This window comes from Myodes glareolus, chromosome 17, assembly GCF_982192425.1.
Source record: "Myodes glareolus chromosome 17, mMyoGla1.1, whole genome shotgun sequence".
NCBI classification, from domain to species: domain Eukaryota; kingdom Metazoa; phylum Chordata; class Mammalia; order Rodentia; family Cricetidae; genus Myodes; species Myodes glareolus.
In genome coordinates this window covers 19560084-19586588 of record NC_142042.1, presented here as the reverse complement: position 1 = coordinate 19586588, position 26505 = coordinate 19560084, and the positions used below count along the sequence as shown (strand labels likewise).

The window sequence follows — 26505 nt, the reverse complement described above, 5'->3', positions numbered from 1 at the left end:
CTTCATCTAGCCTTGGGCTTGTGTAAATTTGGAACTGTGTAATTACTTTTGGAAACCGAGTTTTCACATTTTTTTTTAAACACATGTCAGACAGGTGTAGCAGCCCATGCTGCTAATCTTAGTAGTCCAGAGGCAGGTGGATCTCTAGGTTCCAGACCACCCTAGTCTACACAGCGAGTTCCAGGCCAGCCAGATCTACAAAGAGAGACTGTCTCAATCCCCTCTCTTGAAAGCCCACAAACAAACAAACAAACAAACATCCTAACAAAAAGTTTTTAAAAAGTACCCTAACAAACCCTAAAAATCACTAACAAACAGAAAGAAAAACCCTGTAGGTTGAAGCAAAACCAGGTACATTTTGGTATCTTATAAGACAGTTGTACAGAAGTACCAACTTCCTTGCAAAATATTAAATTATTTTTAAGTAGCAAACTTTATTTAAAAAGTGCAACTCCCTAGACATATGCATAAGACATCCGAGCATCATTTGTGCTCAGCATTGGGTCTATTTGTGGTCTCTAGTAGCTTCCCCTGAAGTAGCCATCATATGCTGTTCCATGGCTTTTATTAGTTTCTTATCATTGAATTGCTATGTAACTCACTCTTTTAGAACTTGCCCCAACAATTGTCTGTGAATGTCTATGGATCTATGAAATATTTTGCATACTTGTTGATATTAGATAATCAACACACATCTGTTAATGTTGGGATTTGTTTGAATTTTTTTCTCTACCCAGGTAAAAGACATGTCGCCATATCTTTTATATTATAGCTGTGATGAGAAAGTACACTTCATCAAATGGTTGTGAGATTTCCCAAATAATACAAACAACATGAAGTACTTACTTCTCTTTGTAATAAGTTTCTCTTTGTCATGACAGTTAAACATTTATGTGTACGTTTCAGTGTGTTAAGTATGTCCAAATTGTTGTGTAGTGATCCCAAGAAGATAATTATCATACACAAATGAAACTTCTTAACCCTTATGTAATTCTCAGTTTTACCCTCTTTAAGTCCTGGCAACCATCACTACACTTTGCTGTTTCCATGGACTTGAGTAGTATAGATTATCAAATGTAAGTAACACCCTATATCTTTTTGAGAATGGCTTACTCACACAACATGTTCAAGATTTCCTTCCTAATAGTACTTAACATGATTATTTTTAAAATAGACTATAATCAGAGGATTTATTTAATCAGTGAGGATCGTAAACTGATTGAATGTGCTGCACATACGGAGCAGAAATAAACAGATACTAACATTTACAAACGGTCCTTAGGAAGCCAGTGATCAGGCTGTTGTCTCTGCTTTGATTTCCAACCTAGTTTCCACAGACAAGTAGAAGAGTCGACAGTGGCTTTTTCTCTCAGCAGATGACTTATTATAAATGTCGACTTTAGTCGAAGTTCGCAAGAGAAACATTGCATCTGCATTTTTCAAGATACTGCCAACTGCACAAAATTCACTTAACCAATTTCTTCATGACTTAGATGTCCCTCTTGTGATCCTAAACCTCTGCAACTACCTTTTCACATTGCTCCCCATTTAGGGGCACATGTGGCTGTGCCTCCAATTAGTGCTTGCTCCACAGGGCTTTTAGAGTTTGACTTCAATCTTGCAGTATTCTTTAAAATATACTATGCCACACACTATGAGATCAAAAACCAGTGCTTTCCAGAACGTCACATGAATAGATGAAAAGTAGCAGGAGGACATTTCCAAACCCTGAACAAATGCAGAGGTCTGGGACTGATGGGTAACTTGTGTGGGTGGGGAATAGTAGAAGACTCAGGGAGAGATCGGTGAACAGGATTGTCTAAAGAGTCAATGCTAACTTTATTCAAAGTAAGCCATAGGAAATTTCCAAGCAGGGAGTGATAGTCTGCACACTCTACTCAGGAAGATTAACCTAGCTGCACTGTGTGGGATAAGCTGCAGAGAGACTGCAGGGAGGCATTCCATTTGAGATAGTAGAAAAAACCGACAGGGTCAAGAGCATCAACAAAATGACAGCAAGGCTGGGGTGAGGAGGTGGATTTCAGAGAGCTCGCAGAGGTGGGATGTGAAAGAACTTGGCAGTTGTTTGGATGTGGGAGGAGAAGTCATCTAAGAGCTTTGCAGCCTTATCTACGGGGTGAAGTTTGTTCTTTAGAATAGAAATAGGAAATGAGAGGGAGGGTCAGGCTCTCTTGAGAGGAATAAGAATTTAAGATGTAAGTCTGGGCATAGTCCACTTGAAGTGGTGGTGGGACACATACATTAGGTATTAAACAAACACCTTAATATACATGTATCTCAAAGCATAAATGAGCTATTTTTTTAAAGGTTTATTTATTTATTATGTATACAGTGTTCTGCCTGCATGCGTGCCTGCAGGCCAGACGAGGGCACCAGATCTCATTACAGTTGGTTGTGAGCCACCATGTGGTTGCTGGGAATTGAACTCAGAACCTTTGGAAGAACAGTCAGTGCTCTTAACCTCCAAGTCATCTCTCCAGCTCTGCATAAATGAGTTATAAGCAAGAATAAAATATGATGGAAGAACAACAACAACAACAAAAAGGGTATAGAAGAAAGAAAAGACACAGAGACATGGAGAATCCTTGAGAGGGAGAAGAACATACTTTTGTTATTCTTGCCTGCTATCTACAGCAGCTAAGATTATAACAAGTCACCTTTGGACCATGAAATGATTGATGTTAAGAACGGGAGTCACTCATCAAGGTAGAGAGAACACTGTGATTGAGCATGGTTTGCTCTGAGAGCCATGCACAAGTAGGACCGTGTGCCTTTAAATGCCACGAAACTAGTCTGTGGACTCAGACTGGCTTTGAAACCACCTCTAACATTCAGTAATATGTGACGTACTGGCCAATATATTTAATGGCTGTGAGCTTCAGTATGGAATGAAGAAATGAATAGAATTTTGCCCATTTGTGTGGCAGAAACGAGTTCTTCCTGGCAATGCTCGTACACTGCTTGGCCCACAGCAGATGCTCTGGAAGAAGTGAGAAGAGGACAAACAATTTCTAAAATGCAGTTTCTGAAGTGTAGAGCAGTAAAATTTTATATTAAACAAAACATGTAAAATATATTTTGTAATCTTTGAAACACTAATCATCATTTGAAACTTTATCACTTACTGTGTGACCTCCGGCAACACTGACTGGGCTTATTTAGCTTAGTGTAACTTAAAATAATTTATTATTATTATTTACAAAAAAGCAAAACAATGGAAAACTAAAGTCACAATGAGTTGAGGAATTTAGTTTTAAGCCTGATGTGGTGGCATAAGTCTGCAATCTCTGGACGTGGAAGACTGAGAGAGAAGTGTTCAAAGTTGAGGCCAGCCTTGACTACACTTCAAGACCAAGCCTCAAAATCAAAACAAAACAAATCAACAAAAAGATGAAATCATTTTCAAAATCATTTTGGCGTATTACATTATAAGGTATTCTGTGGCTATTTAAGGCAGAATTCCCAGCTTTCATTTGACTCTTGATAGAGCATACTAGTTACTTAATCATCAAACTGTTATAAAGAAAAATTGTAGCTCTTCACTGCATAGTTGCACTACATAATTTGATAAATAATCAAACTGATTTTCTGAAGTTTGCTATTAGCAAAATTCTGTTTTGGTTTTTAAATTTAAAAAGTATTCTTTTAAATCTTATGTTTATGAGTGTTTTTCCTACAATTTTGTCTGTATACCATAGGCGTGCCTGGGGCTCATGGAGGCTTAGAAGCAGGACATGATCCCCTAGAACTGGAGGTACCGGTGGCTGTGAGCCTCCATGTGGGTACTGCGATTCTTAAGAACAGCCAGTGCTTTTAACTGCTGAGCTATCTCTGATGCTCCTGCCTTTTGTTTTTTTTAAGAAGGGTCTCACTATGTAGTCCTGGTTGACCTGGAACTCACAAAAGTCAACTTCTGTCTCCTGAGACCTGGGACTGAACGTGCTTGACACCATAGCTGCACAAAGTTTCATTAATAATTTTATTCTGGAAGGACCTAGTGGGTAGAAAGAGAAGGGACATAAATTCTGAGGTCAGATATACTTTAGTTCAAACAGCTGCTACTAATACTGTGGAAACAGTGAACTAGAGTGTTGCTAATTAGCATTAAACGTCTTTGTTTTAGGCACTATGAAATGATAGGCCCAAATATTTGTTTTGTGCTTATGGATAATTATAATTAACATGTTTTTTAAAGAGTAGCACACTCAACCTGGAGTGTTCAAGAAACATCATAATGAGAGATTATAAAAAAATTACTTTTCTTATCTAAAAGTATTTTTCCAGTCCTCAAATACTGCGCCATGGTTACTCAGCCATGAAAAGAAACTTTTGGCTGGGAAAAACACAGAGAAGACCAGTCATAGTAATCAAGGAAACATATTTCTATGTTAAAAACTAAGACTTATTAGAATGCAGAATTCTTGGAGATCAAGTATTACAAAATTATTATGGGTCTAGAAGTTCTGCTATTGATCACTCATCCCTCTGAAGACCCTGAAGGAAGGCCATTCACCTAGGAGACAGACCAGGGAAATAAACAGTGTATACCAAGCTAGTACTGCACAACAGAGTCCTTTTTACAGGTTTGTGAGAGAGCTTGAGGGGCTGCCACCCCCAGGAATTTATCTAAATTAGGTTAGGCTCAATGTTCAAAAGCTTTGAACACAGAGTTCAAAGTCAGACAGACAGGAGGCAGAAAAAGGGCTACCACATCTCTTCCTAATCTAGCCCAAATCTATTCAAGAACGGGGTAAATTTACGTCATTAAAGACAAGAGCCGAAGAAAGATAAGACTGTACCCCATTGTTTACAGAAACTATGGCCTTGTGAATCATCTCTCAGAAAGATGCTTAACTACCAGGTCCCTGAAATGACCCTTCTTTTCCCAAGACTCTGAGTAAGGCCACAAAGAAAGCAGGCTGAGAAGAGAACATCAAGGGCTATCTAGAGAGTAACTGATTCCCCCTCATGCATCATGGGAATAGTGGCCAACTAGGTTATCTTCAGAGGAAACCTGCCTTTCGCACATAGGCTCATTCAGCAATTCCTTGGCATGGTGGTCATACAAGGACACAGCAAACTAGGAAGCCAGTGAAATCATTGTTTTTGCAATGTTTGACTTACGATGTCCCTTTCTGGTGTTAATTTGGGGCAAAAAAAGCGCTGTGAACACAAATACTCTTGGTGCAGCTGGCCACCACTGCACAGAGCCCCTCTCTGCAGTTGGTGGAAAAGGAACACTTAGCTGAGGAAGAGAGGTGCTGTGTGCTGTGATATGGTCCTTTGTACACTCACTGTGAGTATGGTTAGTCTCTCCCCTGTTAGTATCCCTGCGGTATATTTCAATAACTTCTTATCTGATTTACTGCCTGTGTATTCTCCTCAGTTTCTGGCTAAGTGACAGGCTACCCCACTGCTCCAGCACAATCAGGCTGAGGATGCTGCACTCTGCTATGAACTTACTGTCTGGGTTGACACACTGGTTTGAGTCATCAGGAGCAAATGATGCACGAGGACTGTCCAACAGGAGGTTAAAGGAAACACCACCTTTCACGATGCAGATTTTCCTCCTTTCATCTGTGACTCCTACTACTATGTCATGGTAAATTCATTCTAGATCTTCCGATTGAGATCTTGCTGTAGACTGGATTATGAGGCTAACATAACATTGAGAGAACTACTACAGGCTTATAAGAATGTAGGAAGCACTAAAGTCAATGAGAAAGTTTAACAATTCATTACAAAGAAGGTTCTCAAATAGTCTGTGTATCTTGCTTGCCACTTCTTGGATCATTCATGTCCTTCCCAACTAGAGAACACCCAGGGACGCGAACTTTAGTTATATTTGTATCCTTGTTAACTTAGGAGAGTAAGAGAATTATATACTTGCCAATAGCACTTTTCACGTAAGTAAATGTTTGATAGAAGACAGGAGACTGATCTTTAGGAAACACACACTTTTGTGGAGAGCACTGTAACGGAGATGGTGCAATTAATCCAGTCTATAATGTACAGAAGTAAGTTGTAAGCAAAGTACTACAGAATTTAAAAGTTAAAATTTGTATTAGGGACAGACTATGGAAAGACACTGGGACAAACTAAGGCATGGACTGCCTAAACCTTTGAGGATGCTAAAAAGCTGTCGAAGTTTCTTAATGGAAAAACAGCCAAACTGATACTGATACTTTCCGTATGTATTTTGCAAAAGCCAGGCTCCTGTTGCTGAAGGTTAAGAGGCTCAACGAGAGTTGAGCTTCTTCAGTGCCTTCACTGTACAGCAATGTTGCCGTTTTTTAGGTACCCAACACCAGAAGCATTCTCAGGCCCTGCACTTGCCTTGCTTCAGTTGGTGAACTTTCCCTTTTCCCTTGCTGTTGTCACCCCCAAGCCTCCTCGCTTCCTTTACAAGTTTTGATTGCAGGCAGGTTACGATTGGGGCTGACTTTTTCCTTGGATGCATGTGTAGCAGCCGTGAAGGGCGACCTTGCTGACCCCAAGCCCTGTTTCAGGTTCCCGACCTTTCCTATTTTTTTTCCGCCCTGAGTCTTTCCAGTCACCAATATTTATAGGGAAGAACAACTAAAGGTTTAATTAATTCCCCTCCTTCTAACGCCTTTCTAGGACTTTCCTGCGCAGTGAAAGTAGGAAGAGACCTCGCAGACGAGCAAAGACTGAGAGACAGGTGCAGCGTCTCCCGGCTCAGCGCAGAGCCTACGGGGAGGGAAGCCAGGCGGGCTCGGGGGCTCCGAGCGCTCGGCCGGAAACGCTCCCAGAGCGGGGCCGGAAACGCACCTTCCTGTCAGACTCCCGCCCGCCTTCCCGCTTCGAAGGCTTCCGGGAGGCGAGGAGTAGGCGGAGCCAGAACCGGAAGCTCTCACACTAAGTCGCTTCCCTAGAGTGGCGCTCTCTTACTGAGTGGAAGTGGCCCCGGCCGGGCGGCGGGAGCCCTGACCGCTGTCGGCGCCGGAGGACCCGGGGGAGAGCACGCGGCTCGCACGCTCGCTCCCGGGCTACCCTGAGCCTCAGCTCCCTCCGTGCCCGCCTAGGCTCCCCCCGAGCCCCGCCCCTCATCGCCATGTACGATCGTGCTCCCCGCTGGCTCAGGTTGGCCCATGGTGGCAGCACTGAGGAGCACGTGGGGCCTGGGTCCTACCAGGTACCGTTCCCTAAGCCGCGGGCCACAGGTAAGATGCCAAGGCCAGCTTCCTGCGACAGGCGTCCTGCCTGCAGCCTGCCCCTGGGAGTTAAACACATGCCAAAAGACTGCTCTTCAGACGTGTAACAAAGCACAAAGTAGGTAGGGAAAACACTAGAGCTAGGGTTTTGATTCCTTGGCTCGGTTGACTATATAAAATCCGTCTTCTGCCCTCTGTAGGCTTATGGTTGTCACACACCTTAATCAAATTTATTTACTACCATATAACTTTCTCACATTGCTAATTTGTATTATCACTTAACAGATAGTCTCATCTCCTGTCACCCCACAGTGACATTATCCCCATCTCCCCCACTTCATACCCCCACTTCATACTTACTGAGAACCTCTTTCTACATTTTATGAAAAGTTTTATTCTTGAGATCTGGCCTAGGGACTGATAAGTAGTTATTTGGTTTCTCTTCTAATTATTTTTCAGTTCACGAATTGGGCTTAACTTGTAATAAATATTTCTAATTGACTTTCTGCTTTTAAAAATTTAATACCATATAAATACCAGTATTTTCTTTTTTAAACCTGCATTTTCAATAGATATAAAATGCCATTTTTTTCCCTTAATAGCCCAGGAGTTTCTGTTTACATCCATGCTCAGATTATGGTTGGTTTAAATTTCTCTGGATATGGTAAAATTAGTCATCTGTATTTCAGATCCCAAATTTTACTGCTTTTTTTGCATCTGTCCTCGATATTTACAGGACATATGCCAAATACAGTTGAGCTGGGGACACCTGTGATGCTTTTATTGCCTTTATTTTGATACAGGTGGCCACTTTCTTCGTTGCTTTCTGCTGGTTCTTTTTCTGTTAAGTACCAATGGTTCAATGCTGAACAAAGGAATTACTTTTTTTCTTTCCTACCAATTATGCCTAGTTTTATTTTATTTTTTTTAAGTATTTATTTGTTTATTTATTATGTATACAGTATTCTGTCTATGTGTCTGCCTGCAGGCCAGAAGAGGGCATCAGATCTCATTTCAGATGGTTGTGAACCACCATGTGGTTGCTGGGAATTGAATTCAGGACCTTTGGAAGAGCAGGCAATGCTCTTAACCGCTGAGTCATCTCTCCAGCCCTTATGCCTAGTTTTAAAAGATACTGTACTTTCCATCTTTTTCTTGTTGTTTTGCTCATTGTACTTTCTTATTCATATCTATAGCTTCAATTACTACTCATATTCAGTTATTCCCAAATGAAACTACTTATATAGAGAGATATGGCTTATATCTCCAAGATAAGCTATGTTTTCTCCAGTCTTATCGTCTGTAATGCTGTCAATCATCTTCCTCTCCATCTCTGGCTAGCCTAAGCTTTAGAACACTAGCTTCCATTTTTTTTTTTTTTGCCTGACCATTTCTCTTGGCCTTTATGACCACTGGTTATATCTTCACAATCTCTCAGAAATGCTTTCCCTCTCTTCATAACTACCCAAATGTAATACAAGTCCTCATTATTTTTTCTCAGTTAAATCATTAGTATGTTGCTTTAGTCTCAGTGTTCAATTTATCTTTTTATCTTGTGGATAGACTCATCGTTTTAAGAGATATATACATTATTTAAAAAACAAAATTGCTGTATCCCACGTCCTGGCCACAACATCAACGTTAATCGTCCATACTTGGAGGGAAGTGTGAAGATTAAGAAATGGCAGGTAGAAAAATTAAAGATACAAAAGAAAAGATAGAGACACAGGATAGAGTCAGGAGGGTAACTCAGTAAATGCTGAACCCGCCCATATTTATTTCTCATGAGCTTTAAATTTCCCAGTCCAAAAAACGAGGAGGAAGACAAAAGACGTCCTGTCAAGATACAAGGAACAAACAAAGGAATCACCTTCTCAAAGACCACAACATCAAGTAACCACACCCTAGGTCAGAACATCCTATTAGTAGCCACACCATGAGTCAAACTTCTTGTCAATAACTTTGAAGGGGCAAGAATAGGCCTGAACACTCAGACTTTTGGTCAAGGTGGAACCAGTCCACATTTGTGGACCCTGACACAAAAACGTACTTTCGTAACACCGGGCTTAAAATCTGGACTCTTCAATGGCAATAGAGTTCTTTATGTTCTCATCTTGGGTTTGGTGTTCCACTTAATCCCACCTTTCCAAAGACCTGGGCATTGCTTCTACTCTTGACTACAGTTCAACAATTCTAACTTGATAATTTTCTTATGATCATTCTGTCACTTTTGTGCCTCTGTACCTGCTAATATTTGTGTCTAGTGTATTCTGTGTTCCTCTGTCACCTGGCTTGTTCCTATTTATTCTTGATATTCAATTGAAATAAAATTCTAACTTTTTCCCCTTCTGACTTATGGTGACTTCTTTTGGGTAGCAGTTTGATTCTGTAATTACTGTTAATATATGAGAGCGTCCCACTAAACCGTGAACTGCTTGAGAGCAGTAATCATGATATTTACTGCCTTGTAATAAAGTATAAACTAACGAACCACATTACACACTCCTATGAGGTGGGTGAGATGGCTCAGTGGGTAAAGACACCTGCTGCTAAGCCTGATAACTTACGTTTGATAACTGCTTCCCACAATTGTCATCTGTCTTCCACATGTCTAAACACACACACACACACACAACAAATAAACAAAGCAAGATCAATCAACAAGTCCCTCATACTAACTTAAAGGATTATTTTATTCCCCTTTAACATAAACTAGGAAATTCTGTGCTTGGGAACTCTCAGGAGGTGTGTGTGTGTGTGTGTGTGTGTGTGTGTGTGTGTGTGTGTGTGTGTGTGTTTGTGTGCGCGTGTATGCTACTCAGGACAGCATGTTTATAATTGATGGAACAGGTGTTTCTGTCCATTTCTCTGCTCAGTTCCTTGGCAAGACAGTTTTTAAACACCTACCGTGCTCCTTCATGCATCTTTTTATTAGATATCTTACTGGATCTGGCAGATCTGTGCATACTTATGTAAATGAAAGATGAGGTATATGCTAAGAGCTTTTGTAGGAAGGGTAGATGTTCGTACTTTGTATAACTTAATTATTACAGCAAGCCTCACAAGAACAACAGGTTTTGTAGCATTAGGTGAAGTTATTCTCAACCTGTTTTATCTCATTTTTATCATTTGGCTAGACCTCCAGTATAGTAACTCCACATTTTCCTCAACAAATTCTATTTAATATACTAAATATTTTAGTCATTTGATCAAGAATACCCTATCTAGGATTTGCATCCTAATGGACCAGGACTGAGTTGCTGTGCTTTTATGACTAGGAAAGAAAATGGATACTGAAATTCCTCATAAAGCAAGAGTTGTGCCTTGTTTTCTCACAACTAATCTGAGAAGGAAGCATATCTTCCCAAAGCAAAGTTTCCCTAGAAACTGTTATTCTAATCTAAAAGCAGCTACCTAACACCTTATCATGAGAAAACATTCTTTTAAAAATATGTCTATCCTGGTACGGCTTTAGGAATAGTTCATTGCTTTTTAAATGCACTTATAAAACGAATAGCTTCCGACATTAGCTCCATGTTAGTTGTCTATACGGATTGTATATTTGCTGTCTAAGATGGACAACTTCCTCGAAATATTTTCTTTTATAGATTTCTCCTTTGAGGGGGAAGGTTTGTCTGCCACCAGTTCAGGGTGTGAGGAGGTTGTGGTTCTATTGATGATTTTACTATACTAGCTAATCATAATGTAGAGATTCCACATCAGAGAATGCAGTTGATATATAGGTTTAAATAATTGTTGTTTTGTAATTGATGTACAGATTGATGTTTTCCCAGATGAGTGCCTGCCTCAATGAGCTAGTTGTTTTGTTTGTGAAGAATGCCCGTTGCTTTGTGACTGTCATTGTGACTACGTATCTCTTCACATACTGGACATCTTTTTCAAATGGATTTTTATTGCTTTGTGCCAGTTTGATTTATCTTTTGCTGTTGGCACATCAAACTCAATATATCCCAAACTGGATTCATTCCTTTCAAATCTCTTCTCCTTCTATGTTCTTAATTTCTCCTTTCTGTCAGTTTGATTTATCATTTAAAATTGGTCCTTCATATGTCAGTTTAACTGTATATCCCGTTTCAAACTCTACTAATGTGAATTTCCTAGAACTCTCTCCTGTATTTTGTACCTTAGTTATTGGCAGCACAGATAGTAATATAATTGTTTCTTTACCTAACTTGAAACTAGATTTTTGTCGTATTACTGTACCTTCATTATCATGCAGGCTTATGGTGTACATAATAAAATACTCAGTATTTTGAACAACCAACTAAATGTGTAATGTATAATACCAGTTATTTATTGTTGATTGTGTAGAATATTCTTATAAGGTGATCCATCATCCTGGCTGTATGGAACTATTCTAGTTTTTGCACTCTCAGTCCCATGTCTGGAGAAAACTAGGACAATTGGAAATTCTGAGGAACATGTAAACATTAGTACAAAGCTACAAATAAAACAGGAGAGAACCTTTCTATGTGGAAATTAGCATTACAACTTTTTGTTTCTTTGTGTGTTTTCTTGTACTCATAACTCCATGTGTGTTCCAGCTCATTATCAGAAAAGACTGTGTGATTAATGTTGGATAACTTCAGTGTAGATTTAATGAATACCAGCTTTCTTTTTCATTGCTCATTTTTATATACATAGTTTTAAACCACACATATTTGCTGTATACCCTAACATCGATAATATGAATAATGGGGATATTATGAAGTCCTGTTTCTCTTCTTATAATGAATTTATCAGTCTACCCAAATTTATGTCGTAGTATGATTGCTTTTTCAGTGAAGTTTATTAGGCAATCAAGAGATATTTACTGAGTACTGTGTGCCAAAGCATTATCAATAACTTATTGTCAATTTGGTTTAAATTCTCTGCACTTTGATTGTTTCTCTAATTTTTATTTTATTTTATTTTTTTTTTTTGGTGATGGGATTGAACCCAGGACCTAGGACCTTGTGCACTCTAGATAGGTATTCTATTGAGATACATCTTTAGCACTGTCTATAACTTTGTATGTATATTTTTAAAAAGACAGTATTTGCCATTTTCAATTACAAGGCCGTGGTCTTCTGTAGATAAGCTGTTTTATCAGCTAGGTCTCTTGTGATTAGAAGAGAAGAAAGCCGATGAAATGGTACCGTGGCTTAGGCGCTTGCTGTACAAGCATCGACGTCCAAGTTTTTATCCTCAGCGCCAGCCACAATCCACCACAGAGGTGTGGTCCTGCAACCTTAGTGCAGCGCTAGGGTGGGGCTGGGGGCTGGGGTGACAGATTCACTGACAAGCTAGTTTTGTCAAACTTTGGAGATGTCTAGGCTCCTTGAGAGACCCTGCTTCAACAAGCAAGCTGGACAGTGGCGGACAAAAACACCTGATACTGACCTCTGGCCCCATGCACTCAGGTCCAAGTCCACATGCCTGGACACACATATGCACATATGCACACAGATGGTAATTCTTATGCAATGCACACCTAAGAAAAGATAATTTTCTATTTTCTTGTTGTTCAAGATGTTCATTCCTATAGGGTCTTATATTTAATGGACATTCATAAAAATTGTGATCCTACATGAGAATTTTTAAAATGTTATAACTTGTACAAATAGCTGTTCATTCTGAAAATATAGTCTTAATCCTGAGGTACTCAATGATTATGTATATTCTGAGTATATTTTCTCAGCACTCTTTCTTTTCTAACACTATGCGTCAGTGGTGATGTTTTTTTTATAGGTGGCTATGCACCATTTCTTTCTCTGAGTTCCAGAAAAACTGCTGATGTGGTTGCCTCTGACACTGAAAAAGTTGCTCCAGGCCCAGCAGACTACTGCATATCACAAGCACAGGTGTGTTTACGATGTTATTGGCTGAGTTAATGTCAACCATGTTTTCTTAACCAGATTCACACATCCATAACCCCAGTACAGCAAGTTCAAGGCCAACCAAGGCTTAACAGTGGCACACATCTACAACCCAAGCATTGTAAATTCAAGGCTAATCTCAGGCTAAAACCCAATTAAAATCATCATACAAAAAACCCCACCAAAAACAAAACAATAATAACCAACCCATATTTTTTGTATCAATAATATAAGGTGCCACTTGTATTTTATTCTCCCCTCTTTGAAATATTTTTTTATAATTCAAATAATAGAAAGTAAATGCATTTGACATTGATTGCCAATGTGTTCATAATTATTCTATATATGCTATGATCCAAAACATGGTTGTACATTTTAGTGGTCCGTAAGAATGGCAGAATTGGATTTTTGAATGAGTTTCTAAATCTGGGAATTGTAAAAATGGTCATGATATGTAGGCAGCAGTGGTATGCTTTTTGTGCTGTGTCTCACTTGTTTCATATTTTTGTATAGCCTCATAGGTCTGTGGCTAAAATAACTTTAATGGTACTATTAATACTCAGAAATAATGTGTATTCTGAAGATACTGCTGTATTTTCTTACAGTGAATACAGTTTTATAACATTTGGAATTTTACTGGAATGAACTTCCATTAGTCTGTTGGTAATTTTTTGGTTCTGAAGAATACAGAGTTGTAGTATGACAAGTCATGGAAGATTCTTTTTAGTATGTTCTATGAATAAGCAGTTCTTCAGACTAAGATGAGCAGAAAGCTGTCTTCTAATAAGCCTGTGCATAGTTCTCTGTAAATAACCAATATGTGATACTGTTCTGCATTGAAATGCCATGACAGGAAACAACTTGGGGAGGAAAGGACTTACTTATTGACACCTAAACACCAGTGTTCATCACAGAAGGAAGTCAGGGATCAAAAGCTAATACTTGGAAGAGTGCTTCTCCCTCATGGTTTACTCTGCCTGCATTCTTATAAAATCCAGGGCCACCATCCTAGGGGTATTCCTTCCCACCATGAACAGGGTCCTCCTATATCAATCACTAATTAAGAAAATGTCCAAGGATTTCCTTCTTCTCAGCTTTTGTCAAGTTCACATAAAACTATCTAGCACAATTGACTCCTTAGCATACAAACATATCACCATTAGGTCACACCCTTTTCTTTCTTGTTCTCTCCCAAAACCATGCATTAACATCAGTATCACATTATATACTGTTTTGAAAACTAACCAAGTCTCAGTCATTACAAATCCAAACACTTTTAAATTATTCTTTTTAAAACTCTGAAGTCTCTGTAAAATCCCAAACTCCCCTTAAAATTTCAGTCTTATAAGTGTGATTTCTTGTAAAATCAAAATCAGTTGAATAATTGTTTCATGAGGGAAGAACATGGGCACAGTCATAACATGAACAAAGCAAAACCAAAGTCCAACAGTGTAAATCTCAATATCTGACTTCTGGGATCTGAAACCAAAGTCTAATGGTGTAAATCTCAGTATCTGACTTCTGGGATCCAAAACCAAAGTCCAATGGTGTAAATCTCAGTATTCGACTTCTGGAATCCAAAACAATGCTTTGGACTTCTCCAAAGGGCCCTCCCTCTACAGCCTACACAGCTTGTCTTCTAGACTCAGCCTGGCTTTACACCATAGGGAATGCTGTCCTTGGTGTTCATCCTGTGGCCCAGGAGTCTCCAGAAATCGGGGTCTTCTGCTGCAATTGGGCTGCACATTCACTAAAACAAAATATCACAACATTTTCCTCTTTTTGTCTAAAATAAAAAAGAGGATTATAATTAATATAAGAAAAACTATATACAATAAGTACATATATAATATAACTATATATGATAACTATATGCAATGTGTACAGGTAATGAGTACAGCAACAATGACTAGTCCTTTTGCATTTGACAATTTCAGAGAAAATACTCCATTATCTATCCTGTGTTGGTGAGTCCAAAGTGTAGTGATATTTTGTTTGTTTTAACTAATCAAGCTTCCTGAAGATAAGAGTGCAGAGCTAAGTCACTAGAGGCCAGGCAGTGGTAGCACACACCTTTAATCCCAGGATTTAGGAGTCAGATGGTTAGTTCAAGGCCATCCAGACTACACAAAATTGATACAGTCTAAAATAGAAAGCAGAGCTCATACAAAGATAATTCCAGCACCTGGGATCATATGTCTTTAATCCCAGCACTAGGGAGGTGGAGACAGTAGTGATATGGCTGGGCAGAGAGAAATATAAGGTAGAAGGAGACAGGAGTTCAATGCAGTCTGAGGACCAGTACAGTCTGAGGCAGTCAGTCTGAGAGGATGCAGTCTGAGGATGTACTCTGAGGACAGGATCACCCCTTTGGTCTCAGCATTGGTAGAGGTAAGAACTCTCTAATGACTTGTCACTCTGCTTCTCTGATCTTTAGCATTAACACCTATATCTAACTCTGGTTTTTTATTATAAATAACAATTAGAATTTGTGCTACAGCTGGCACACAACTTTTGAGGTACACATTCATGAGAAAGCCATTTTCCCGTGGCTTTGCAGCCACCCACAAAAGCAGGAGGCACATGTGGCCAGAGTTCTTGCATTACTGGCTAGATTTTCCTTTCTTCTCTCCTGGTGGACTACTCTCTATTCTAAATTGCATTACCAATTCAACTCAAAATTATGTTTTTATGTCTCTCAACTTTATATGCATTACGTTTTTTAGTGAATTTATTTTCTGCATCTAGTAAACAAGGAAAACTACAAATACCTAATCTTCAACACCCTCAGAGACCCAAGACCTGAGTAAGCAGGAAGTGCAAGCATTGCACAATCATACAGAGTTCTAACTTTCTCTGTTGTAATTGTTTTCCATTTTTTAACAGAGGAAATTACTCTTTTAACTAATTCCTCCCTTTAAGAATTCCCAGTTTCCTCACTAAATCCTCCGACAATGAAGATGAAGATGTGAGGATTATTGCTGCTGCATAGAACAGTAAATGCCTGACTGAATTTCAAGGCGGTGACGTAGTGTAGCAGCAGCCAGAGAAGGGGGTCCAGGGAAAGCCCACAAGGAGAGAAGAAAGGAAAACCTAGCCAGTTGGGGAAGGACTCTGGCTGCATGTAGCTCTGACTTTGAGGGTGGTTGCAAAGTCACGGGAAAATGGCTTTCTCATGAATGTGTACCTCAAAAATTGTGTGACAGATGTAGCACAAATTCTAATTGTTATTTATAATAAAAAACCAGAGTTAGATATAGGTGTTAATGCTAAAGATCAGAGAAGCAGAGTGACAAGTCATTAGAGAGTTCTTACCTTTACCAATGCTCAAACCAAAGGGGTGATCCTGTCCTCGGAGTACGTCCTCAGACTGCATCCTCAGACTGCATCCTCAGACTGCATCCTCAGACTGCATTGGTCCTCAGACTACTTTGAGCTCCTATCTCCTTTTACTTTATATTCCTCTTTCCGTCCAGCCATATCACTCCTGTCTCCACCTCTCTAGTGCTGGGATTAAAGGTGTGTGATCACAGGTGCTGGGATCACCTTAGTATGAGCTCTGTTTTCTCTTTTAGATGGATCATTGTAGTCCAAGGTGGCCTTGAACTAACAGAGATCTCTCTGCCTGGGATTCAAGGTGTGTGCCACCACTACTTGGCCTCTAATGGCTTAGCTCTGCACTCTGATCTTCAGGAAGCTTTATTTTTTTAAACACAAACAAAATATCATCACAGAAAGGATCTATTTGACTTACATTTACACATCAATGTTCATCTTTGAAGGACAGACCCTGGTGACTGGAATTGATGCTGAGGCCGTTGAGGAGTGCCGCTACTGGCTTAGCCCTTATGGCTTGCTCAATCCTATTTTCTTATAGAATCCAGAACCACCAGTTTAGAGATTTTTCTGCTGACCCCAATGGGCTGGGCCCTCCCCCATCAATCACTAAGAAAATGCCCAATAGGTTTGCCTACAGCCATTTCTTATGGAGGCATTTTCTCATTTAAGGTTCTTTCTCTTCAGTGACTGGCTTTTGTCAAGTTAACATAAAACTGTCAGCACAGAAGGCCTGACTTGTTGCTGAAATAGTCTGAAAACTCAGTTCATAAGTGCCTGTTTTTCCACTGATCTGCAGCACAGTCTATTTTGATCCTCCTTGGGAGGTTGGGAATTCCTGTCTTTGATTCCTTTATTGTACTACCTTAGAATACCCTAAAGTACAGTAAAGTTTGGTCTGAGATTGGAGTCAAAACTTATAACTATAATTGTTATCTCAGTTATTCTTTTAGAAAAACTTGTTTTCAGTTGAGGGTCTTAACTTTCTCAGGTTCTATTTTAAAATTGTTGGTTAATATTTTATATTTACAAAATAGGAATTATTAAGTACTTCTTGAATTACTTCATAAGTGTCAACCTTCAATTTAGTATAAAATAAAAGGAGGCCGTAGTCTGCAAAACCGAGAGAAACGATTTAAGAAGCTTACTTCAGATGGTCCAGGACCTGCAAGCTACGTTCGACCTTATCCTGGGACTTTGTACACCACGAGCAGACAGGTACTCCACGCTAAAGAACATCTGCACTTTTTAGTTATGCTTCTAATGGCAGTGCTTTTAGATAACATAAAAAAGAAACCCTAAGCTGTTTGTTTGATGTTGAAAAAGAAAAACAATCCTTATTATAAAGCTTGGTATATTCTTATTATTCATATTGCACTTATTTTATAATTAAATGAATATTAAATATTTATTATAAACTCTAGTTTAAACTGTATTAACATCATACTTCATTCTTTAGTCTTTTTTTATGGTTGGGGTTTGGACCCAGGGCTTCGTGTGTGCTAGATAATTAATTCAATATTGAGCTACATCATTGAGTTCTTTTCTTATTCTTGACTATTCTGTAACCACAGTGCATGAGGTGACCAGGAAGAAGAGAGGTTTAAAGCCTGGTTATCTATCTAGTTTACTTCTTTAAGTGACTGTGTGCAAATACCTGTTAACAATGCAATGATATTAGCATGATTCCTGGGCTGAAGGTGTCACCTGGTATTGGAGGGCATTTGCCTAGCCTGTGTGAGGCCCTGAGTTCTTTCTCTAGAACCACACAGAACAAAAACATGGTTCCTTGAAGGAAGAAAGCTGAAAATTGAGATGGGGGACAGAGGTAGTTGCTATTTCAAGACAAGATTTCAAAAGCGACAGATGAGTGATCATGCACCGAAATGCATAGGACGTAAAGGCTGCCGCCTGCTAGAAGACAAGGAGGACGGTGAGTTTGGAGATGGGCCTTGAGAGTGCAGAGGGACGTGTGTTCTGGGAACGGAGTGCTTTATGACTGACACAGAATTGTTTTCTATGGAAGGCAAAAGGAAGATTATTTTATTTGAAGTGAAGAATTTCTGTAAGAGAGTCATAGATACTGCATTTGGAAAAATAAATTTATGTTATAGAATCAGTTATTTTTTACACCAAAGACATACACTGGTGAAATAAATAACATTATTTAATGTGGGCTTGGTCATGTTTTTATTAAGAGGGGTTATATTTTTATCCCAAGTATTTCACATAGATCAAACTAATCATATTTTCAACAGTTCTGAGAAAAGAGCCCTTGTATTTTAGTATTAAAGTCTTAGTTGAATAATGTCAGTGCAGAGGTGAGACTGAGTTTTCTTCATGTGTAAGGACAAGATAAATGTTCATTTACTGATTGTCAAACATTGCTGAATGACAATGTCTGTCACTTAATCAACATAATGCTAGACATTCTTTTTTACATAGAAGGCAAATCACAAGAAGCACAATTTTAGCAGGGGGCAAAATTTGGGACAGTATATTTGATGAAATACTACTTTAGAGCCATAATAAAAGGTTCACCAATATCCCAAAGTGAAAGAATCTTTGGAGGAGTAGGAGAAATGATTTCATTTGGTCTTAAAGAAGAATTCCCATGGTGGCTAGAAACACTGTAGTGATGGAACAGCTCGCGGGTCACAGACTGCAGTGTGTATTGGCAGGGTAGGCTGGGGGAAGTGCAGCGTTCTGTGGACTGTTGGAAGTACAAGATCTGAGGAGATGAACATGAACAGAAACTCCAGGAAGGAAATGCTATTGTTTTTGAAACCTTTGATGTGTCGTTTCTGAGAGTGCGGAATAGAAGGAAGGCTGTTTAATGCATTCTTGTTTTAATTCTGTAATTATTTTTTAAAAACCACTGAAGCCACTTAGCTGACGTCTTCATTTCTAGCATTTCTAGCAGTACAACTTTTCTATAGCAAGTTGTGTGCATACACCATGGCATTCATTTGCTTGTCCAGAAAATACAGTGAGCAGCATAAGCTCATGTTATGTTTATCTATACAACTCAATCTTTTAAATGTCCATGTTTTGTTTGATATATACTTAAAAAAAGTATTTATCCTTGTACTTCTATTTATTTTCCATGGAAGTAAAACTTTTTTAAAAAAGCTCTCACCTAATATTAAGATTGTCAGTTTTGCCATAGTCCTTTCAGAATTAAAGTCTACATTTTATCATTTATTACATATTTACACCTGATGCACCCCATAGGTATAAATGGACTTGATTCATTTCCATCCACTTTAGCATTATCTCATAGACATTTTTCTGCATTGTAGCCTTGCAGTTAGCACATGTGTACAAGTTACAGGTCATACGAAGACAGTCAAGAGTTGCAGGGAATGAAGGCTGGAAATCTTACTAAAGGAACTAAAGGAAGGAACTCAGGATTGTTCTGTATATAGTCTCATAGTATCTGATGTTGCTGCAGCAATGCCTTGTGTTATTTATTATTTTTAAAATCAGTACTATTTGCTTTTGAGAGATAAGTAGCTGACCAAGTTAAGAGTAAATCCTTAGCCAGGTGGTGTGGTGCATGCCTTTGATCCCAGCACTCAGGAGGCAGAGGCAGGTGGATCTCTGTGAGTTCAAGGTCAACCTGGTCTACAGAGCAAGTTCCAGGACAGCTAGCACTGTTACACAGAGAAACCCTGTCTTGAAATATCAAAAGCAAATCAACCCAACCCAAACCAAACCAAACCAAACCAAAAAACAACAAAAAAGTAAATCCTTGGATCTTTTGGTGGCTTTAACAGTGCCTATGACTTTAGATGTGCAAAAGTTTGAATGCACTCCTTCAATAAGACATTTTTTTGATCAATATTATGTAGTTCATTAAGTCGATATTTAATGATTGCCTTTAGTAAATTATAATATTTTGTTCTTATTGTTTCTTCTTGTCTCTGAATAACATAAAATGTCTTCCTCACGAACATTTTATGTTTAAAGAAAATTTCTAGAACACCTGCAGTTTCCAGGAGCATTGATATTCCTTCAATCCCCTCTGCTGGAAAGTCACACGGCTATCATCTCAATGACGATGACAGTATCAGGAAGCGCACACCACCTGCCAGTGATGACACAATAGGCCCAGCGTACTACAAGCCTCAGTTTGTAAGTAGCAAACATTTGATGAGGACACTTGGACCACTGCTTACTGTTGTACGTTCCATTCGTGCGACAGCAACTGTTAGTGACAATCAGAACACTGATTTTCAGTGGCTGTGTACTGCAGAGTTTCTCTTCCTGTATGTGTGCTGCCTCTGGCTGGCAGAAGAGAAAAGAGAAAATGGATGAAAGCTTTTTAGGCTAGGGTTGGGAGCTAGAGCTCAATGGATGGCCAGTCTTAGCCACCTGGAAATCTGGGGTGTGTAATCTGACTCCACATTCAGTAAAAAGGAACAGTGGCAACTACTAGAAGTTTCATCCTCTGTGTACGGATGAAATGCAGACTTTCTCCCTGCTTTTAGAGATGGTCTTGGACACTTTATTTATAAAAGTTTGATTTGAGAATGTGTTAATCATTTTCATTACAGATTAGTATGAAAAGAAAAAGGAGCTTCTCTGATTGAAATACCAAACATAGTTTATCAGGTCCATCTTTGGAGATCTTAACTTTCAATACAGTAAGCTGTCAAAATTTCATTCAGCCAGTTGAAGTACATGATTTGTTCATAAATACATATAATGAATATAAATAGTAAGTATGGTTTTACTCAATGACAAGGCAGAAGTACATAGTACTCTGATACTACTGTATTTTTATGCATTTATTGACTCTGGGAGAAGGAATCACAGTGAGGAAAATGATAGAAATCAAGGCTAGACCTGAGGACAGAATCAACCTTTTCATGATTTTACTATTTGCGCTTCCAATGCACTATTCATTTACTTGGATCAAGTACTTCAGAATCTATCTCGTTTGTGAACAGCCACTTACTGGGAAGTTTGAGGGTATTAGATGCTTTGAATTGTTAAAAACTTTAAAACATTTCATTGTAATTTATTATTATCAAACACATACTACAGCAGTAAGGATGGATATTAATGCAGCCATCATCTAGATATAACACATGCTACAGCTTTGGCAGGAGTTGTCAGTGGGTTACAGAAAGAAATAACATGCCTGCCCAGTTATCACAGGACTGATGGTGTCAAGTAATGGTCTTATCTTCTAATTTTGTTTCTTATAAACTTACTATTTTTCCCTTTTGAATTTATAGGTATTTTTGGAGAGGTACTTTAAGTCTGTGTAGTTACCCTATTTCTTGTCAAACTGTCATTGGACATTCTTCATCTACTGGTTTTATCATCTACTAATGATATTTGAATGTTTTAGTGTGATACTTATCAAGTGTTGGCTTTCTGTTTTCATCTTCTCTATAATGTCTGTTTTGGGCAATTTTAAAATATTTTAAAAGAGAATTTTAGGTTCATTCTCATTTTTGTACTTATATCAGATTCATGCATTTCTGGTTTCCTTAAAATATTATAATTTATTACTTTCATTGTATATTTTGAACCTTAACTTATCTCATATTTTATTCTGGGAAGCCCCTATACTCTGCTACTGTGTCCTTTTGAAATTGACCTTGCACATTTGGCAGGTCAACATCACCTTGCATATTTGGCAGGTCATATCACTTCTTCCCTTCTCAGTTTCCCATTAGCCATTTCTTTAAGAGACACTGTTTTCGACAGGTGGAGATTTGATTGTATCATTGCTTTGAGGGCATCTGAGGACAGAGTTAGAAATGAATAGTTAAAGCTTACTACTGCTAACTTTGAGTCTGACCTCATAAATATACTTCTGTTTACAGTCTGAAAACATAGCCTTAGGGAAAACTTGTCCCTTTTTCATAGCAAGGAACATGACTCTCCTTACCCCAATATATTTACTTATCATAATGCTGTGATGTAATGAAAGTATTAATGGTTTTAAAATTGATAACTGAGCATAACAAAGAAAAACAGTCTTGAGAATATTTAAACTTTTATCTGTAGGTCTTGAACTACTATACTAGCAAGAGGTAGAAGGAACTGTAAGTTCATTCTGGACTTGAGGGTTTGATGGTATAGACCCATGTAAGATTGCTTTGCATTGCTACTGGTAGACTATCTGTTCATTTCTGAAGACAAATTTGTTTCCAGTTTCTTTGTTCAAGTTTGTTTGTTACCTCACAAATGTTATAACCTGTAGCACCTCTCCACATTATGCTTTTGAATAGCCAGGGGGTCATTGAGAAAACAGGCAGAAAAAAAAGTTCTTAGAATCATATAAATGGAAAAACAACTTACCAGAATCTTTGGAATGTACCTAAGATCCCCCTAAGAAGAAAGCTTATGGCTATGAGTGTTTATATTAAAAATCCTGGGTGCCAGTGAAATGGTTAGGTGAAAGATCTCCGATTTGGGTGTTTTCCCCTCGGGGACAACGCCCAAGAACCAAGACTAGTCCGCACTCGATGCAAAAGCAAGAGGTATTTTTATTCACACAGGCGCCTGGCGGATGCTACAGCCTTCGGGTGACTGCGCGTGCCGGGCTAAATTCGGGGCTGGTTATATAGCGAGAAGCGAGCTTACAGAAGCGGAAGCATTCTCAATGGTTATTTCAGATGACTATGGGAAGCGGGCTTACAGAAGCGGATACATTCTCAATAGTTATTTCAGATAAAATGGTGGGGTCAGGTCAGGGACGGGTTGTCTATTCATCTTGAATACATGGGAATAAGTTAAGGCAGCCCACTCTGGGTTTCCTGAGTGCATGGGAATAAGTTAAGGTAGCCCACGCTGGGCTTCCTGCTCCCTTTTTGTCTTCCTTTCGACTAAAGGCTGACTTCCAGGTATCTGACTACAGATATCCTGTTTTCTCACCATCAGGGACCCATCTGGTCTCAGGGTGACAGATATCCTGTTTTCTCAGTAGGGGCCCATCTGACCTCAGGGCAATTATGCTGGCCTGGGAACAGCTTGACCTGGTTTGGACTATAGCTTCAATGGGAATTCCCTGAGGCAGGCGGGTGGGGGTCTTTCATAGGTAGTTAAAGGTGCTTCACACTAAGCATGGAAAGCTGAATTAATTCCATAGATCCTACCTGTAAGAAGGAAAGAACCAATTCCTGAATGTTTTTTTTCTTATCTCAACATGCACCATGGCATACATATAAATATAAATAAATGAAAATGAAATAAAATAAAAGATCTTAAATAAATAGCCCAATATAACCAAAAGAAAGTGAAAGAAAAGATTCCGATTAAATAGACTGGAGACAAGGGAGCTGTAGGGATGACTCAGTGGTTAAGAGAGGTCTTACTGCCTTTCTAGAGCTTCCTAAAGCAATTGCCATCATCAGGTAGCTCAGGGTCACCTGTAACCGTAGCTGTAGGGAATCTAACTCCCATTTATAGCCTCAGTGGGCACATATGTGGCTGGCACACACACACACACACACACACACACACACACACACACACACGAATGCATGCATGCACATGCATAAAATAATAGCTAAATAGGATTAGAGATGGAAAAGAGAATGTAACCAGTTTCTCATGAAATCAGGACAATCATTAGAAAGTACTCTGAAAATTTACATTATTGCCTCTGGGGGCCATATTGTGAATGACCTGCACTGCCACCTGAGGCCAAGTTGATGTCTGTGGTTCAGGCTACTTCTGAAGGCCTTGTCTGGGTCTGTGTTCCTACTACAGCCAGGTTCTGTGCTGTTGACAGAAATCATGTGGAAGCCCATGACTTGTGTTCCCATTTGTTTACTTTAAAGAGCAAGGAAGCTACTTTTTCAGTGATATCAATAATTGCAGTCACACAGTTGAGAGGGAGGGACATGGAAGGCTTTTGTGACAAACCCTAACTCCCCTGCAAAAGGGTAACAGCCTAAATAAGATTCCCAAAGAATCAATTAAAGGAAACCACAGAAGAAATAAATTCCTAGACCCATGTGATCTAGCAAAATTAAATCAAAAAGATATAAACAAACTAGAAGACCTATGATAGTGTGGTGGTTTGAATAGATATGGCCCCCATAAACTTATATTTGAATACTTGGATTATCAGGACTGGCACTCTTAGGAGAAGTGACCTGTTGGAGTATGGCCTTGTTGAAGGAAGTATGTCACTGTGGGGGTTAGCTTTGAGGTTTCATGTGCTCAAGCATTGCCCAGTGTGGAAGACAGTTAACTTCCTGTTGCCTGTGGATCAAGATGGAGAACTCTCCAGCACCATGCCTGCCTGCATGCTGCCTTACTTTCTGCCATGGTGATAATAGACTAAACTGTTGTCTATAAAAACCGTTTGTTTTTAATTGTTGCTGCTTTTTAAGCTATGGCTGTCCTAGTCAGCAACTGCAGTTCTGCTGCTTCCAGCAATGGTTAGGCTGCTAGAGCCAGGGCTTGAGGAAATTCTATTCCCTCAGGCACCCACTCTTTCAGTGCTACAAAGGTAACCTTTTAAAATTTCTGTCTCTCTAAAGAACTCAGTATTCAAAGGTTGAGGTAGAATCCTGCTCTCCAGAGAGGCTGAATAGCAAGAAGCTTGCCTACCTCACCTCCTTGCTTGTCTCAAGAAGTTCTCATGCTTTTCGTGGCCCCTTCTTAAAAGCCCTGTTACACCTGGCTCCTCCCTACAACTACCTGTCATCTAGGTAGTTGATGACTCCAACCTTCTGACTGTAGGTAAATTTTATTTAATCAAACACATCTTTGCATCATTAAACAATTGTTCCAGAGCATAAACAAAAGTAATATACTTTAAAATAATATTCTACTTCACTAAACCTCTGAGACTTGTAAGGCAGCCCCAATTAAATGGCTTCCTTTATAAAAGTTGCTGTGAACATGGTGTCTTTTCATGGAAACAGAAACCCTAACTAAGACAGACAGTAAGTAAGGTTTAAAACATCATCATCATCAACAACAAAAAAATACACTTCCCCAACCCCTCAACCAAGAAAAGTCAGGGTTCAGATGTGTTCCCTGCTGAATCTTGCTAACCGTTCCTGGAAGACAGAATATTTCTCCAAGTCCTCTATAAAATAAAAAGAAAGAACACGACCAAGTAAAGGATATCTATGACAAAATGCCTGTATATAACATTGTGCTAACTGGAGAAGTGGAAAAAAATCCAAAAAAAACCATAATTGCTAAATCTGGACCCAACCTCAGGCTAAATCTGAGGTCAGTCTGATCCTCAGGCACATAGTGTCCTCACAGGAACATTTGCAAACCTGCATTGTTCTGCTTTCTCTGACACCACAAGGCCTTCTACTCCCTGCTCAAACAGAAACACCATAGTACAAATCTGTGCCCTAGGCTCAATAAAAGTTTACAGTCTGTCATATGTGCTAACAGCCGCCACAGCTGTGTCCACCGGATCTACCAAACTTGTGGATTTTACCTTACAAACCCTTGCTTACTCAGCTCAGGGTCACCTCTTTTGACTGGGTGTCACAAGAGTGTATGCCCCAGGTCGATTCTGTCCACCGTGAGTAAAAGTCTAATAAAGAGCTTGTCCTGATCTCCTTCTCTTAGATGAGAACAGTCTGACTGCAACATTTGGGGGCTCAGTCCAGATCTCTTTAATGGATGCCCTAATTCGACCTTCCTGAGCCTTCTGTATTGTTTAGGCTTCTGAACTCTTGTGAGTGCATTCTTCTGTTAACTTCTGGGTGATCAGACGTGGTCTCAAGTCCAGGGGTGCATGTCATCAGGGTATATACTCTGGATATTTGGGGATGATTCCCTACCCTGGGATACCCACTGTTGCTAGCCTGCTATGGTGGGTGAGTGAGAGCTTGGTGGGCCAGCCTTTGCTTGTCTGATTAGTATTACTATTGTATTCATTTTTGTTGCAGTTCTGTCTCCCAGCTTGCTCCTGGAGGTTGCTCAGTCTCTGTCCCTCTCTTTACCAGTGAAACCTCTCATCTCTGAGCTTTCTTTGTCCTCTATTTGTCCTCATCATTCCCTTTGGTCACTTTATTGAGTTTTACAGGAATTCAGGTGTCTTTTGGGCATGGATAATATCATTTTATGCTGTTCTACTTTATTAAAAAGCT

The 26505-nt window shown here is 39.3% G+C and overlaps 1 protein-coding gene across 1 annotated transcript in view; it reads left to right on the top strand.

The window, feature by feature from the left end:
- Positions 1 to 6978: 6978 nt before the first annotated feature.
- Stpg2 (sperm tail PG-rich repeat containing 2) overlaps positions 6979 to 26505 on the top strand; it is a 427622-nt gene continuing 408095 nt past the window's right edge. The window contains exons 1-4 of the mRNA XM_048456939.3: positions 6979 to 7205; positions 12948 to 13060; positions 17501 to 17629; positions 20384 to 20548. Coding sequence (XP_048312896.3) covers positions 7097 to 7205; positions 12948 to 13060; positions 17501 to 17629; positions 20384 to 20548 — 516 coding nt within the window. The 5' untranslated portion in view covers positions 6979 to 7096. The remainder of the gene's footprint in view (positions 7206 to 12947; positions 13061 to 17500; positions 17630 to 20383; positions 20549 to 26505) is intronic.